The following is a 16,853-nucleotide window of genomic DNA, read 5'->3' on the forward strand; positions in this document are numbered from 1 at the left end:
ACACACACACACACACACACACACACACACACACACACACACACACACAAAATATCAGTGATGTGCTTTTGAAAACATTCATACAGGAGAGTAAATCCCAACAGTCCATCAGTTTGTTAAGACATGTCTTACCTGGCAATCAAATGTAACATAGAACTCAGACTATAAAGAATGGTGTTTTCTTTTTTGCTGACATGATATAATAATTTGTGTTTTACGGTGATCACTTTGGATGCTCTGTGAAGATTGTTATAGTGCATCTAAGAGGGAAATAGAGAGTCAGTTAAGTTATTGTAGCATCCAGGGGAGAGAAGGTAATGTCTTGAGCAAGGAAAGTAAGAGCAGAGATGGAAAGAAGTGGACAGTTTCAGATGAAGGCCTTAAGATTGCCTGATAGATTTAATATGGGGTGAAGTGGGAAGAGATAAAAATAGAATGAAGGATGAATCCATTTGAGTTACAGGTTGAAAATAATATTTTGCCTAGTGGGAAGAAGACACCTCTGTGTAAACTGTTTTTGTTGTTTGGTTATATTGAGAGAATAAAAACACTGGAATATTTTCTAAGTGCGTCCACCATAGGAAATGATTGACTTGTAGCTTGAGATAGAGGAAGGAATTGAGAAATAGTGGAACAGGGAAGTTACAGATACCTGATACTGCTCACCATCCCATGTCAGAAACACCTCCTTTGTCTTTTTTCATAAAGACATATACACAGATTGTATGTAGAACTTTGTGACTACTCCTATCAAAAACTGATACTCACTTGGACTACATTTCATGTATTTAAGAAATTGGAACAGAGCTAGGAAGAGGCAAACTTTCCTTAAAGGAAAAGAAAAGGGCTCTGTAACATGCCACAGATTCTGTTCCTGATTAAGGATGTACCTGCCCACCATACACCCAAATTGAACTTCTTTTTTTTTTTTTTTTTTGCATTTTCAAAAGCAGCTTTATTGAAGTATAGTTTACATATCATAAAATTCATCTAGTTTAAGTATAAAATTCAGTGCTTTTTAGTAAATTTACAAAGTTGTGCAGGCATCACTACAATTCAGTTGTTTTTTTTAAGATTTTTAGAAATTTCATGTAATGTCTGAAACATTTATATTAACATATTTCCATACAAATAACCCAAAGAAAGTTTAGTATTAGTTGGGGTTTTTTTGTTTGCTTGTTTTTTTATACTGCAGGTTCTTATTAGTCATCAATGTTATACACATCAGTGTATACATGTCAATCCCAATTGCCCAATTCAGCACACCACCATCCCGACCCCACCGTGGTTTTCCCCCCTTGGTGCCCATACGTTTGTTCTCTACATCTGTGTCTCAATTTCTGCCCTGCAAACCAGTTCATCTGTACCATTTTTCTAGGTTCCACATACATGCGTTAATATACGATATTTGTTTTTCTCTTTCTGACTTACTTCACTCTGTAGGACAGTCTCTAGATCCATCCACGTCTCAACAAATGACTCAATTTCCTTCCTTTTTATGGCTGAGTAATATTCCATTGTACATATGTACCACATCTTCTTTATCCATTCGTCTGTCGATGGGCATTTAGGTTGCTTCCATGACCTGGCTATTGTAAATAGTGGTGCAATGAACATTGGGATGCATGTGTCTTTTTGAATTATGGTTTTCCCAGGGCATATGCCCAGTAGTGGGATTGCTGGATCATATGGTAATTCTATTTTTAGTTTTTTAAGGAACTTCCATACTGTTCTCCATAGTAGCTGTATCAATTTACATTCCCACCAACAGTGCAAAAGGGTTCCCTTTTCTCCACACCCTCTCCAGCATTTGTGGTTTGTAGATTTTCTGATGATGCCCATTCTAACTGGTGTGAGGTGATACCTCATTGTAGTTTTGATTTGCATTTCTCTAATAATTAGTGATGTTGAGCAGCTTTTCATGTGCTTCTTGGCCATCTATATATCTTGTTTGGAGAAATGTCTATTTAGGTCTTCTGCCCATTTTTGGATTGGGTTGTTTATTTCTTTAATATTGAGCTGCATGAGCTGTTTATATATTTTGGAGATTAATCCTTTGTCCGTTGATTCATTTGAAAATATTTTCTCCGGTTGTCTTTTCGTCTTGTTTATGGTTTCCTTTGCTGTGCAAAAGCTTTGACGTTTCATTAGGTCCCATTTGTTTATTCTTGTTTTTATTTCCATTACTCTAGGAGGTGGATCAAAAAAGATCTTGCTGTGATTTATGTCAAAGAGTGTTCTTCCTGTGTTTTCCTCTACGAGTTTTATAGTGTCCAGTCTTACATTTAGGTCTTTAATCCATTTTGAGTTTATTTTTGTGTATGGTGTTAGGGAGTGTCCTAATTTCATTCTTTTACATGTATCTGTCCAGTTTTCCCAGCACCACTTATTGAAGAGACTCTCCTTTGTCATAGATTAGTTGACCATAGGTGTGTGGGTTTATCTCTGGGCTTTCTATCTTGTTCCATTGATCTATGTCTCTGTTTTTTGTGCCAGTACCATATTGTCTTGATTACTGTAGCTTTGTAATATAGTCTGAAGTCAGGGAGTCTGATTCCTCCAGCTCCGTTTTTTCCCCACAAGACTGCTTTGGCTATTTGGGGTCCTTTGTGTTTCCATACAAATTTTAAGATTTTTTGTTCTGGTTCCGTAAAAAATGCCATTGGTAATTTGATAGGGATTGCATTGAATCTGTAGATTGCTTTGGGTAGTATAGTCATTTTCTCAATATTGATTCTTCCAATCAAAGAACATGGTATATCTCTCCATCTGTTGGTATCCATATTTAAGCTATGATATAGCTCCTCCTACTTCTACTCATTTTTAGAATATGCCAAGCTCATTCCTCCTTGGTAGGCTCTGCCCCCAATTCTCCACATGCCTAACAACTTCTTGTCACACTGAGCTCAGTTCAAATATCATCCTCCTCAGAATTCCCTCTGTGATCAGTCACAGAAGTCATTATCCTGTCTTATTTTCTTCATGATGCTAGCACTGTCTATCTAATTCTACCCTTCTTGAGGAGAGGACTGTGTGAGGGATCATCTTGATCATGGCCAAATATAGTTGTTTCATCACAGAACCATATTTTGTATAAGTAGAGCAGAAAATTTCAAGACAAGTTATTTTAAAATTTCCCTGGCTTCATTTTTGAGCATTTATGGAATATCCTTCATGATTTAGCATTAAGCTGAATTACAGGTAATTTAAGGGAACAAAAACTGTCATTGGTATAGACAGTCTAGTTTAGATATAGGTCTAAAAATAACATCCAAGTGATGGGAAGTCAACAAAATCTAATTTTAAAAATTATAGGGATTTGACTACTATATTAGTTTTCTATTTCTGCATAGCAAATTACCCCAAAACTTAGAGGCTTAAAAACAGCAAACGTCTATTATCTTACACTTTTTGTGAGTCAGAAATTCAGGGAATGCTAAGCTAGGTGGTTGTCATAGGGTTTCTCATGAGGTTGTAATGAAGATGTTGGTCAGGACTGCAGGCATCCAGTGGCTTCACTGGGACTGGAAGACTGGCTTTCAAGCCCATTCTTGTGATTATTGGCAGTAGACTTCTCTCCTTTCCTACATGGGCCTTGGCACAAGGTTGCTTGTATATCATCATAGCATAGAAGCTGGCTTCCACCAGAGTGAGTGATGCAAAGAGAGAGAGAGCAAAATGGAAGTTATAATACCTTTTATGACTTAGTCTTGGAAATCACACTGTGTCATTTCTACCACATTCTATTTATTTATTTTTTTAACTTTTTATTTTATATTTGAGTATAGGTGATTAACAATGTTGTGTGTGTTTCAGGTGTACAGCAAAGTGATTCAATTATACATTTACATGTATGTATTATTTTTCAAGTTCTTTTCCCATTTACATAACAAATGGGATTGTTACATAATGTTGAACAGATTTCCCTGTGCTATACAGTAGGTCCTTGTTGGCTATCCATTTTAAATACAGCGTGTGTACAGCGTGTGTACATGTCAATCCCAAACTCCCTAACTATCCCTCCCCCTGACCCCTCCCCACTGGTAACCATAAGTTTGTTCTCTAAGTTTGTACCACATTCTGTTTAGTACAAACCAGTCACAAAGAACAGCCCGCATTCAAGTGGAGGAGAATTAAGCTCTACCTTTTGCAAGTGGAGGAGTAAGCTCTACCTTTTGCAAGTGGACACATTTTTTAGATTATCAAAACTACTAACTTCTTATCAGTTAGCTTACGTATTGCTAGTACTGTGCTATTCTCTAGTGTGTGCTCCTTATAAGCTGTCACAGAGACATAAACTAAAGTGCAGTCTTTTAGTTCCCTCTGGGAGCAACTAATATTTATGGAGTACCTACTACACGTCATTGTACTGGATTCTTAATGTGTGTTGTCTGATTTAATCCCCTGGCCACTTTGTAAACTGGATATTATATTTATTTAATACAAAAGCAGAGGCTTTTGTGAAGTAGAACATACTCTAAGTAGGGAGTTAGGCTGAACTAAATGATATACACTGCTTTACTTTGGTATAATCACACTAGAGGCCTTTGATCCAGTTTAGCCACAGACAGGTTTTGTTTGAAACACAAGATACTTTATAATTTAAAAAACATCAGTTTACCGTATTTAGAAATTGGCAGACTTCAAATGAAGTTCAGAAATACTTATTTTGCGCTTCTTTGAAACAATAAAGCATTTCTGTATCAAAACAATCAGCTGAAATTGAGTCTTCTTTTTCAGGGAGAGGTATACATTTAAGTCATCATCTAGGTTTGTCATAATCCCTCTTAACAGGTTTTACCTATTTATGTTATCTTTCCAATCTTGTGGATGTTTATATTTGCTATTTCTGGCTAGTTAAATATAGCAAATAATTAAAGAAAAATCAAGTACTCAACTTTGTCAATATATAATTTTCAAAAAGTTAAAAACATGACTTGTACAAATATTTAATGAATGTATATTAAGGAATTATTTAGCTCATTAATAAGAGAACCAGCAGGATGGTAAATCTGGTTCAAAGAAGTACAGAAAAGACTGAAGTATTTACAATCAGTGAAAGAAAAAATTCTGAATTAAGATTATAAAGTGAGATATAAAACTAGTTAATGTCATACTGGACAGTAAAACTGGGGTTATATTTACTACCTGATGGAAATCATTTGCATCTCTATTGGACAAAAATTTTTTTTTAATGTCTCGGTCTACACATTAATATTTAAATTCATAGAGACTGGGACCTAATCAATATTAAATTGTAAATTAAACAAAGGTATATTCCCTAGAGGAACTAAACAGTCTTTGAAAGGGCCTATTAGACAATGGTCCAGTATGACATTAAACACACATGCAGACATTCCTTTTATAATTTTTCTTAGCAACATTTTGACTTTGTTCTCAATTATTTTGTGGCATAAACTACTCTACTGAATAATACTTGAAGTAATACTTGAGTAGTATTATTTGCTAGAGCTGCCATAACAAAATACCACAGACTGGGTGGCTCAAAAACCAGAAATCTGTTTTCTCATCGTTTTGAAGGCTGGAAGTCCAAGATCAAGGTGCTACAGGTTTGGACTTTGTGAGACCTCTCTCCTTGGCTTGCTGATGGCCTTTCCTCTATGTGCAGGTAGCCCCAGTGTTGTCTCTGTATGTCCTAATCTCTTTTTATAAGGACATCAATAAGTTTGGTTTAGAGCCCACCCTAATGGCCTCATTTTAATATAATAATCTCTTTAAAGATTTTATTTCCAAATATAGTCACAGTTTGAGGTGCTGGGCGTTAGGACTTTAACATATGAATCTGGGGGGAAAACAATTTAGTCCGTAACAGTGCACATATATTGCACTGTAGTGAATCAAAAGTGTTTAAGTTCTACATTCACCAATTCTGTTAATTAATTCCTTGCCTTATGATGTGATGAAAAAGCTGATGTAACATTTTTTTATCCAATTATAGATTATCATAAGTATATTCTTTTTAAAAACTTTAACCTTGAATTTTTAAATTAATTTCCACTGGGTACAACTTTAAGTTTTTACACCTAACATATATTGGGTTTTAAAAAGATAAAGTTACTTATATTTACATACTACTTTAACAAGTTTCAAAATACTTTCAATATTTTTTCACTGTAATTTAAAAGTTTATCAATATTGATATTTAGATTATTTTATGATTCAAAAGAAAGTGGTCAATACTTTCAGATGTTGTAGACATGAACAGAAAAGCAAACTTGGCTTTTGGCAAGTAAGAAATTCTGAATGACCATAAAGCAGCTATTTGAAAAGAACAGTGAGGGCAAAATCCTGGGCACTTTTGGTTGAAGAATGAATAAAAGGCAACTAGAGAAACATAATAACAGGAACATATGTAATTTTTTTTCTAGTAACAGTAAAGTAATAAGGGTCTTACTAAAATTTTAGAGACAATTTTGTAATGTCGTAAAAATCTAAAATGTTCAAGTTATCTATATCTATCTATCGCTTACTGGAACTCTTTGTTTAATTGCTTTAATTCTCTAATCTCAATAAACATCACATTAAAAGCAGATAGAAACTTCAAGTATAGGAAAAGGAAACAATGCCAATTCCCACAGTTACTGTTTGGCTAATTATTAGGTTCTTTAGTGAGACCTTGCCGCTTCAAACTAGGATGTTGTTAACAATACCTATTGTTTCAGTAGCAGAGCATCTTTCTGCAGCCATACAGAGTTGAAAGAAGTTGTGAATGCTGTCAAACGTCTCTTTTGTCTGAATTTACAATTGCATAGACTAAACCAACTGCATGCCTAGCATGAGAGATTGGTCATTGAATGGACTTTGGCATATAATTTATCAGAACCCTAGGTATCTGAAATGGCATTTGAAACAGTGGGTTCTGTTCTCTACCTGCTATAATAATGCCAAGGGAATAAAAAACAAAGCTAAGTATACATTTCCACATTTCTAGAGACAGAAAAAATAGTTCAGAAATTTAAAACTCCTGGCTGCTGAACTGATTCATGTACTTTGTGGAACATTTAAATGCTTATGTTTCCATAAAGACTGTGTAATTCAGAAATGAAACTGTAATTGATAGACTGACAATCTGTATCCAGTGAACTGCAGTATGTACTTTTTGCTTGCCCTTGTAGGGACTGATAGAAGTTCCCACAAAATTGCTGCTTTCTCTACCTTGCTTTGACAATATATATATACCATTATGAATATAATGATGGCATATGCATCTATGTTAGTTTTTTATTGAAAGAATATCATTCATGTAGCAACAGGTTACCAAGAATCTTTTGAAGCATAGAGCAAGAAGAGCATTTAGGTTCAGATTACAGAAAGAAACTCTACTTAGCCAGTGAATCATAGATCCATATTAAGTTCAAACAAGGAGGTATCAAATTATAATTTTCAATAGATAAATATATGACTGTCATAAAATTCAGGAATGAATATAGACGAGAAATTTATGTATGGCATTATTGGGAGAACCAGCCCAATACTGATGATCTAACAGCATTAGTGGAATTGAATGCTTCTAGGCATCTTAAAGAAAAGGAATGTTTAAATGAGATCTGTAGTGAGGTATAAAACTGATCAGTGCCTCACAGGATAAGAGACTAGAATTTTGGGGGTTATCCTTTCTACTAGATAAATATCAACAGGTTAGCATGAAATTTCACAGTGTAGTTCTGATCAAATAGAAAATACTCAAGTCAAACTCTTCCAAAATATAGCAGAGAGAGGAACACTCCCAAACTCATTCTACGAGGCCACCATCACCCTGATACCAAAACCAGACAAAGATGTCACAAAAAAAGAAAACTACAGGCCAATATCACTGATGAACATAGATGCAAAAATTCTCAACAAAATACTAGCAAAGAGAATCCAACAGCACATTAAAAGGATCATACACCATGACCAAGTGGGGTTTATCTCAGGAATGCAAGGATTCTTCAGTGTAGGCAAATCAGTCAATGTGATACACCATATTAACAAATTGAAGGAGAAACACCATATGATCATCTCAATAGATGCAGAAAAAGCTTTTGACAAAATTTGACACCGATTTATGATAAAAACTCTCCAGAGAGTAGGCATAGAGGGAACTTACCTCAAAATAATAAAGGCCATAAATGACAAACCCACAGCCAACATCATTCTCAATGGTGAAAAACTAAACCATTTCCACTAAGATCAGGAAGAAGACAAGGTTGCCCACACTCACCACTCTCACCACTCTTATTCAACATAGTTTTGGAAGTTTTAGCCACAGCAATCAGAGGAGAAAAAGAAATAAAAGGAACAAATTGGAAAATAAGAAGTAAAACTGTCACTGTTTGCAGATGACATGATACTATACATGGAGAATCCGGAAGATGCTACCAGAAAACTACTAGAGCTAATCAATGAATTTGGTAAAGTAGCAGGATGCAAAATTAATGCAGAGAAATCTCTTGCATTCCTATACACTAAAGATGAAAAATATCAAAGAGAAATTAAGGAAGCACTCCCATTTACCACTGGAACAAAAAGAATAAAATACCTAGGAATAAACCTACCTAAGGAGACAAAAGACCTGTATACAGAAAACTATAAGACACCGATGAAAGAAATTAAAGATGATACAAACAGGTGGAGAGCTATATACCATGTTCTTAGATTGGAGGAATCAAGATTGTGAAAATGACTATACTACCCATAGCAATCTACAGATTCAATGCATTCCCTATCAAACTACCACTGGCATTTTGCACAGAACTAGAACAAAAAAATTCACAATTTGTATAGACACACAAAAGACCCCGAATAGCCAAAGCAATCTTGAGAAAGAAGAATGGAGCTGGAGGAATCAGGCTCCCTGACTTCAGACTCTACTACAAAGCTATAGTAATCAAGACAGTATGGTACTGGACAAAAACAGAAATATAGATCAATGGAACAGGATAGAAAGCCCAGAGATAAACCCACGCACATATGGTCACTTTATCTTTGATAAAGGAGGCAAGAATATACAATGGAGAAAAGACAGCCTCTTCAATAAGTGGTGCTGGGAAAACTGGACAGCTACATGTGAAAGAATGAAATTAGGACACTTCCTAACACCATACACAAAAATAAACTCAAAATGGATTAAAGACCTAAATGTAAGGCCAGACACTATAAACCTCTTAGAGGAAAACATAGGCAGAACACTCTGTGACATAAATGACAGCAAGATACTTTTTGACCCACCTCCTAGAGAAATGAAAATAAAAGCAAAAATAAACAAATGGGACCTAGTGAAACTTCAAAGCTTTTGCACAGCAAAGGAAACCGTAAGAAGATGAAAAGACAACCCTCTGAATGGGAGAAAATATTTACAAATGAAGCAGCTGACAAAGGTTTAATCTCCAAAATATACAAGCAGCTCATGCAGCTCAGTATCACAAAAACAAAAAACCCAATCCAGAAACGGGCAGAAGACCTAAATAGACATTTCTCCAAAGAAGATATACAGATTGCCAACAAACACATGAAAGGATGCTCAACATCACTAATCATTAGAGAAATACAAATCAAAACTACAGTGAGGTATCACCTCCCACCAGTCAGAATGGCCATCATCAAAAAATCTATAAACAATAAATGCTGGAGAGGGTGTGGAGAAAAGGGACCCCTCTTGCACTGTTGGTGGAAATGTAAATTGATACAGCTACTATTGAGAACAGTATGGAGGTTCCTTAAAAAACTAAAAATAGAACTACCATATGACCCATTAATCCCACTACTGGGCATATACCCTGAGAAAACCATAATTCAAAAAGTCTTGTACCACAATGTTCATTGCAACACTGTTTACAGAAGCCAGGACATGGAAGCAACCTAAGTGTCCATCAACAGATGAATGGATGAAGAAGATGTGGCACATATTGACTTACTTGTAGTGAAGTGGATGGACCTAGAGTCTGTCATACAGAGTGAAGTAAGTCAGAGAAAGAAAAACAAATACCGTATGCTAACACATATATATAGAATCTAAAAAAAAAAAAGGTTCTGATGAACGTTGGCGCAGGACAGGAATAAAGACGCAGATGTAGAGAATGGACTTGAGGACACAGGGAGGGGGAAGGGTAAGCTAGGATGAAGTGAGAGAGTAGCAATTGAAGTATATACACTACCAAATGTAAAATAGATAGCTAGTGGGAAGCAGCTACATCACATGGGGAGATCAGCTCAGTGCTTTGTGACCACCTAGAGAGGTGGGATAGGGATGGTGGGAAGGAGACGCAAGAGGGAGGGGATATGGGGATATGTGTATACATATAGCTGATTCACTTCGGTATACAGCAGAAACTAACAAAACATTGTAAAGCAATTATACTCCAATAAAGATGTTAAAAAAAAAACAAAAACAGATACATTCTTCTAGAGTTGCACCATCCATCTCAGTCACTAGCTTCCTCATTTTTTTTAAATTTAAATTAATTAAAGTGAAATTCAATAAAGGTTTGGTTTTTCAGTCACACTAGCCACATTTTAAATGCTCACTAGACACAGTTAGTCGTTATTTTCTTGTACAGCATAGATAATAGAATATTTCCAATATTGAAGAAAGTAGTATTCACAGTGCTCTTCTAGAGAATTAATCAATCTTTGAGCAATCCTGTTTTATATTGCCTACATATGCCGTTAAAAGAACATGTTCCTCCTTTTGCTTTATTTCCAAATATTGGATACTTTTTGTAAATAAAGGTATTTACAGCTCTCCTTTTCTACCTGTCCTGTTTTGTTTTTTAAATAGGGGAGGATCTGAAAATAAGGGTTTACCTTAGTTCACAAAAATTATTTACTCCTCTTACTACTAAAGCATTTAGCTGTGTCACTGAACCACTTATGCCCATGGGGTTAAATGAACTATTTGGACAAATGCAAAAACTAGGAGAAATATTTTATTGTAAATACGTATTCTTTAGGATTTAGAAACTCCTTGTCCTTTTATCTAGGTCATCCTCAGTCCTTAGATAGCAAGAAGAAGGGTATCAAGAGGTAGTCATTATTTTACAGAATAACTACTTACTTACTTTGGCATAGCAAGAAATTATCCTTGCAGGTTTTTTTGTTTTTGTTTTTAATCATAAAACTACCTGTACTTTTGAAATATCCTCTGTGGTGGTTTGGGCAGACTTATGTACTCTTTGGCTTATGATACTAGATTCGCACCTGTGATTCAGTGATTTTGTGTGTGTGTTTTTCAGATGTGCAACAAATGGCGATTGACTGGCTCACCAGAAATCTCTATTTTGTGGACCATGTCAGTGACCGGATCTTTGTGTGTGATTACAACGGATCTGTGTGTGTCACCCTGATTGACCTGGAACTTCATAATCCTAAGGCAATAGCAGTAGATCCAATAGCAGGGTAAGAAATTCTTCTTTATAGTGTTTGATCTGAAATAATTTCCGTTTAAAAAAATCAGAGTCTGACAAGAGTTGTGGAATATAAGACGACAGGCTCATAAAATGTTTTTAATGTTTATTTGAGCAGTTGCATTGCAGTAAGGAAAAAAGAAGTTGTAATCTACCATCAGAAGGTGGGGCATACCAATTCCTTAACACATCAGTATTGCAGGGCTAACCTAAGACACAGATAACCCACTACTCTTCCAAGAATTGCTTTGGGGTTGCCAGAGAAGACCCTCAGCATAGTTTTAAGTTAAAGAGAGGAGACTTAAGTTATTTAGCAGTGGACCTTGTGGTTAGCAGGCTTCAAAAATACTACCTGAAAGATGGACTATTAACAAACTTAGCTCCAACACAACATTTAGGATTTATGAAAGGGGCATAATACATGTTCAAGGGTACTAGTATAACATTAAGGTCGTCTTTGTTAGTTGAAACCATTTTTTTTTCTCTAACGGCTGATGTGTGAACACTATATTACTATAGAGCTACAGAATTAATCATCAGAATCCATCTTCACTTTTTCTTTGACTTTCCAATTTTGCAAGCCACTCTATTGGTTAAAAAGAGACCTTATTTTATCTGAACTTCTTTTAGCTAATAGGCTCATTCATCTTTTTTTAATATTTTATAATTTTTCAAAATATAGGTACACATGTTTAAATTTCCAATAACTCTGTTCATATAATTAGAAAATTAATATAGGAATTATGCTTTAGTTTTACAAACACTATGGTATTTTATAAAGTTCTATAAAGCCAGTTTTTTTTACCAGTAACTATTGGGAAAGGATACTTTCAAATTAATGGCATAGTGTAAAACTTTAGTTGGAAGAGCTGGTGCTTTTTTCAGATGTAAGTTGTAGCAAAGATTTGAAAACTAAAATATTATCCTTGTTATTGTTGTAATCGTCCCCAAGCAGTTCAGGCTGAAATGTCTGATGGAACATATCCTAAACTGCCATAAGTCCCCATTCAACAAATGGGAAAATATTTACTGAAGAAACAGCTGTCATCCATATGTGGACTTTTGTCACTCTTAAAGTCTGATTGAATATTAAGATGCATCATCACAATGGTTCTGATTTTGACAAGAACAGCTTGCACGTAAGAGCTTTGCTAGGAAGGCTGTGTAATATAATTCTTGAATGTAGCTCTATTTGTATTTGCAGCAGATGGTTACTTGACTCAATCTGATTGCAGTGATGCTTCAAAAGACATGAGTAAGAGAAGTTGTATTTAAACTGATTTGTTTGGGTGTTGGTTAAGTGTAGTAAGGAAGAACTGGAAAATTACAAATGTGCTAACAACATTCTTTTGGCATTCTGTTTAGAAATATATTTGCTTGCGTGTTTTTCCCTGGATGTGCTAACTGAATTTAAAATTAGCCTTTAGATAGTCTTGTCTGTCAGAAATGTTGAGGTGAAGCTATTGTGTTTCTCCTGTTTTTATACCACTCTTATCCTTCCCCATTCTTTAAAAAAAAAAAAAAATTACGTATTTATTTGGCAGTGCCGAGTCTTAGCTGCGGCATGTGGGATCTAGTTACCTCACCAGGGATCGAACACAGGCCCCCAGCATTGGGAACTTAGCCACTGGACCACCAGGAAAGTCCCAATCTTTCCCCATTTTTAAAAACAAAGATCCAGAGACCCTTTTCAAATAAAACTGCCAACCTGAAATATAATATATGTGACACCATCTCCCTTGCTGGAAAGCAACATGTTTTATGTTCTCAAGCTTCCTATTTCTCCCTGTCATTACATGAAAGAACCATATTTTGTCATTTTTGTCAAAGGAATTAGGAGTAGAAAACCCTCACACTGTTTGTGCTTATTCTCTGCTGGATTCCTTTGGGCCCTGGATTCCTTTACTGTTTAAGTGTAATTTTGTCATGTATCATTTATCACAGTAGGTTCTTTGGAATTTTTTTGTTTGAGTTTGCTCTATCTCTCTATCACCGTTTTTCAATCCTGAATTCTAGGAATCAGAGGAGGAAAAGCTCTGCTCTTTTATAAATATAATCCCATTTGTAATAGGACACTTTTTAAAAATATTTATTTTTCTCTTAATACTGTATCAGAAATTTGGCCAGGGTTAATGTGATGCTATCTAGGGAAGGAACAGCAGGTTCTTTCTTTTCTTTTTTTTTTTTCCTTTAACTTCTACTTTTGGGAGTTCAAGGGTAATTTGAATAGTTGAGGTTAGAACAACTCTGCATGACCTACTGAAGGGGACATGCACCACCAGTGAAATTTCTCCCACCTTTTCCTAATCGTCTGAGGTATATTTCTTTGGCTCTGTCTGCTATAACTTCAGTTCAGAAAACATCAGAATGTCTTAAAAGTCTGACCCGACTCTTAGAGCTTGACCTCAATAGGTATGGAAATGGCTGGAGATTTGCCTTACCTCCCCACAGGCTGCATTGAAAAAAAATATTTTTTACTTGGCTGTACTTTTTTCCTCAACCTCCTATTCCCTATTTACAATATTACCATTATTATCATTCTAAATTTTTTAAATTTATTTTTTACTTCTCCACAGGTTGCATATAGATTAGTAATTTTCTCTAGACTATCAATATGACTTGGGCCAGGCTCCAATCCAAATTTGCCAGGAAGAGATTGTTTATAAACATTTTTTATTCATTTTCTTTGTTTTTGTGATGTTGCTATTGACTCATTAATTCAGGCTATTTTTCTGGAGATAATTGTTGAGACTTTCTTCATTTCAAATTTTAGCAATATTTTCTTCCAGTGGTTTCTTGAAGAAATTTCTAAGATTATTTCTATACAGTCATTAGAGTTTGAAGGTAGCATAGAGATTATAGTCCAACCAATATCAAAAATAGCTTTTCTGGTAGTTGTTATTAGAGCTCTGCCTGTTTAATGATTACGAATTTAATCTGAAGTCACTCTCCCTAGGATCAAATCCTGCCTAGTTACTAGCTGTGTGATGTTGGATGCCTCTTTGTATCTTTATTTTCTTACCTTAAAAATATGAATAGTGATAATCCACTAAAGGGCTGTTGTGAGGATTAAATAATGCCAAACATATAAAGCACTTTAATACTTTTTGAGTTGTAGAATATGTGAAGTTCTCTTTTTCATGTTGCCTCAAAAATAACTACTAATCTTTCCAACACTTACAATACTGTTGTGAATTGAGTGATGAGACCAATATTCTACCTCATTAAAGATGATCTTTTCATTTCCAGCCCAATTCTCTTTCTACTACAAATGCTCCTTAAATGGCTTACTTCATATAGACTAAATCTGTTATATAATCAAGTACTGAGTAAAAGGAGGGGAAATGAGAAAATAAAGTGATATGGCCTGGGAGTAAAGATGAAATGTATGTGTGATGCTGGAGGATAAAACGTACAGAGTAACTGTAGGTATAGGGAAGAAAGTAGCAGAGGAAACCATTTTCATAATTTATGTTGTGAAAGATATGTTTGGATTACCTTCAAGGTCTTTCAAAAGATAAAGGTAAAGAATAAAATCCCTTCACAGTTACCTTTGTCGGTTGAACTGTAGTTTTAAATACAAAATTTTTTCAATAATAAACCATATAGTCTTTGAGTCTGATGAGGGTTGTAACTGAGGACAGGAGTGGAACTAGTATACAATTTTGGTTCTAGGGTGTGGCTCTAAGTTTCCTGTTAAATTAAAATCATCACACTAAACTTCATACAAGAATACATTTCACCATAATTATCAAATCGTTACAACACTATTGCAAAAGAGAGGATCAGTTAATCCTAAGGATGAAAAATATTAGAAAAACAGAGTAAAATTGAAGAGATATTTTTAGGGATGAAGTTGAATTTGAAAATTTGAGGAAAATATTTTGGGGGACTTGAGGTACCGTGTATAGAACTCATATTCAGTAAAGTTATGTGAGATGGCCAAATTGAGGGAGAAGGGAAATCCCCCATATCATGTGAAACAGCAGAAATTGACTATGTTCCAAGTACTATGTATACCCTTTTTCTATGTAGGATGGACTTTTGACTTGTTGAGAATGAATGGCAGAGTGATCTGTAGGATTTGTGAATCCATGACCGCATGTCAGTATTAAGGGGAAAAATGTGTTGTCTTTGTTTTCTATAAAAGCAGTCCATCTGCCAGGAGGCAGAGGAGGACTGAAACTTAAGTCTCAGAAGTTGAATTCACACAGGAGTGATTGACAGTATTTAATAGGTAATAAACCCTTTCTTAACACCCACCTGGATCCCCACTGTTGGTGAAACTAGTCATGGCTGAGAAATTAAAAATAGAATCAAAGTTAACAGCTATCAGGGAGTAGCACTGATTAATGAAATTCTAATCTGAGATGCTGTGTGAATGTTGGAAGCTAGAAAATGAAGTAGGTCTGCCTATGACCATGAAAGAAGTTTTGTAACAAGGGGAGCCTTGGGATAGATACCAAATTTTTCACATCCGTGAGGTGGCCCATAGAGCCAGCCCAGGTTCCAAGTTACAGCCTGCACTCACTAGGCACTTGCAGTAGGACAGTAGAATTGTTGCAGAGTTTTGGCTATTAAATCCGTCAGGCTACAGCAGTTCCCTTTACCCACAGTTTTGCTTTCTGTGGTTTTAGTTACTTGTGGTCAACCATGGTCCAGAACTATGAAAAAATTCCATAAATAACTAATTTGTGAGTGTTAAATGACTCAATGTTCTGAGTAGTGTAGTGCCATCCAGCTCTGTCCCTGCTGAGATGTAATCATCCCTTTGTCCGGTGTACCCTGATCATTAGTCACTTAGTAGTCTACGTTATCAGATCCACTGTCACAGTATCTCAGTGCTTGTGTTCAGGTAACCCTTATTTTACTTAATAATGGCCCCAAAGCACCAAAGCAGTGATGCTGAATTTGGATAAGCAAAAGAGAAGCCATAAAGTGCTTTCTTTAAATGAAAAGGTGAAAGTTCTCAACTTAATACGAAAAGAAAAAGAAAAATGCCAAGTTGCTAAGATGTATGGCAAGAACAAATCTTCTATCCATGAAATTGTGAAGACAGAAAAAGAAATTCATGCTAGTTTTGCTGTTATGCCTGAAACTGCAAAAGTTATGGCTGCAGTGCATAAGCAGTTAGTTAAGATGGAAAAGACATTATATTTATACAATAAGATATTTTGAGAGAGAGAGACCACAGTCACAAAACTTTCATTACAGTATTATATAATATATTGTTCTAATTGTTCTATTTTATTGTTATTGTTAATCTCTTACTGTGGCTAATTTATAAATTAAACTTTACCATATGTATGTATGTATAGGAAACACATACAGTCAGCCCTCCATATCTGCAGGTTTTGTGTCTATGGGTTTTATATCCAAGGATTCAACTAACCATGGACCCACATCTATGGATTCAACTTGAAATTTCACCCCATGGTTGGTTGAAAC

General features: G+C 35.3%; 1 protein-coding gene across 1 annotated transcript in view; it reads left to right on the top strand.

Annotated features, from left to right (window-relative positions):
• The window catches only part of LRP1B (LDL receptor related protein 1B), a 1,467,083-nt gene that overhangs the window by 543,244 nt on the left and 906,986 nt on the right, over positions 1 to 16,853 (top strand). The window contains exon 7 of the mRNA XM_027078335.1: positions 11,235 to 11,397. Within this exon, the coding sequence (XP_026934136.1) occupies positions 11,235 to 11,397 (163 nt within the window). The remainder of the gene's footprint in view (positions 1 to 11,234; positions 11,398 to 16,853) is intronic.

This window comes from Aethalodelphis obliquidens, unplaced genomic scaffold (genome assembly GCF_003676395.1).
Source record: "Aethalodelphis obliquidens isolate GAN/ISIS:26980383/991018 unplaced genomic scaffold, ASM367639v1 scaffold2, whole genome shotgun sequence".
Classification (NCBI taxonomy): Eukaryota; Metazoa; Chordata; class Mammalia; order Artiodactyla; family Delphinidae; genus Aethalodelphis; species Aethalodelphis obliquidens.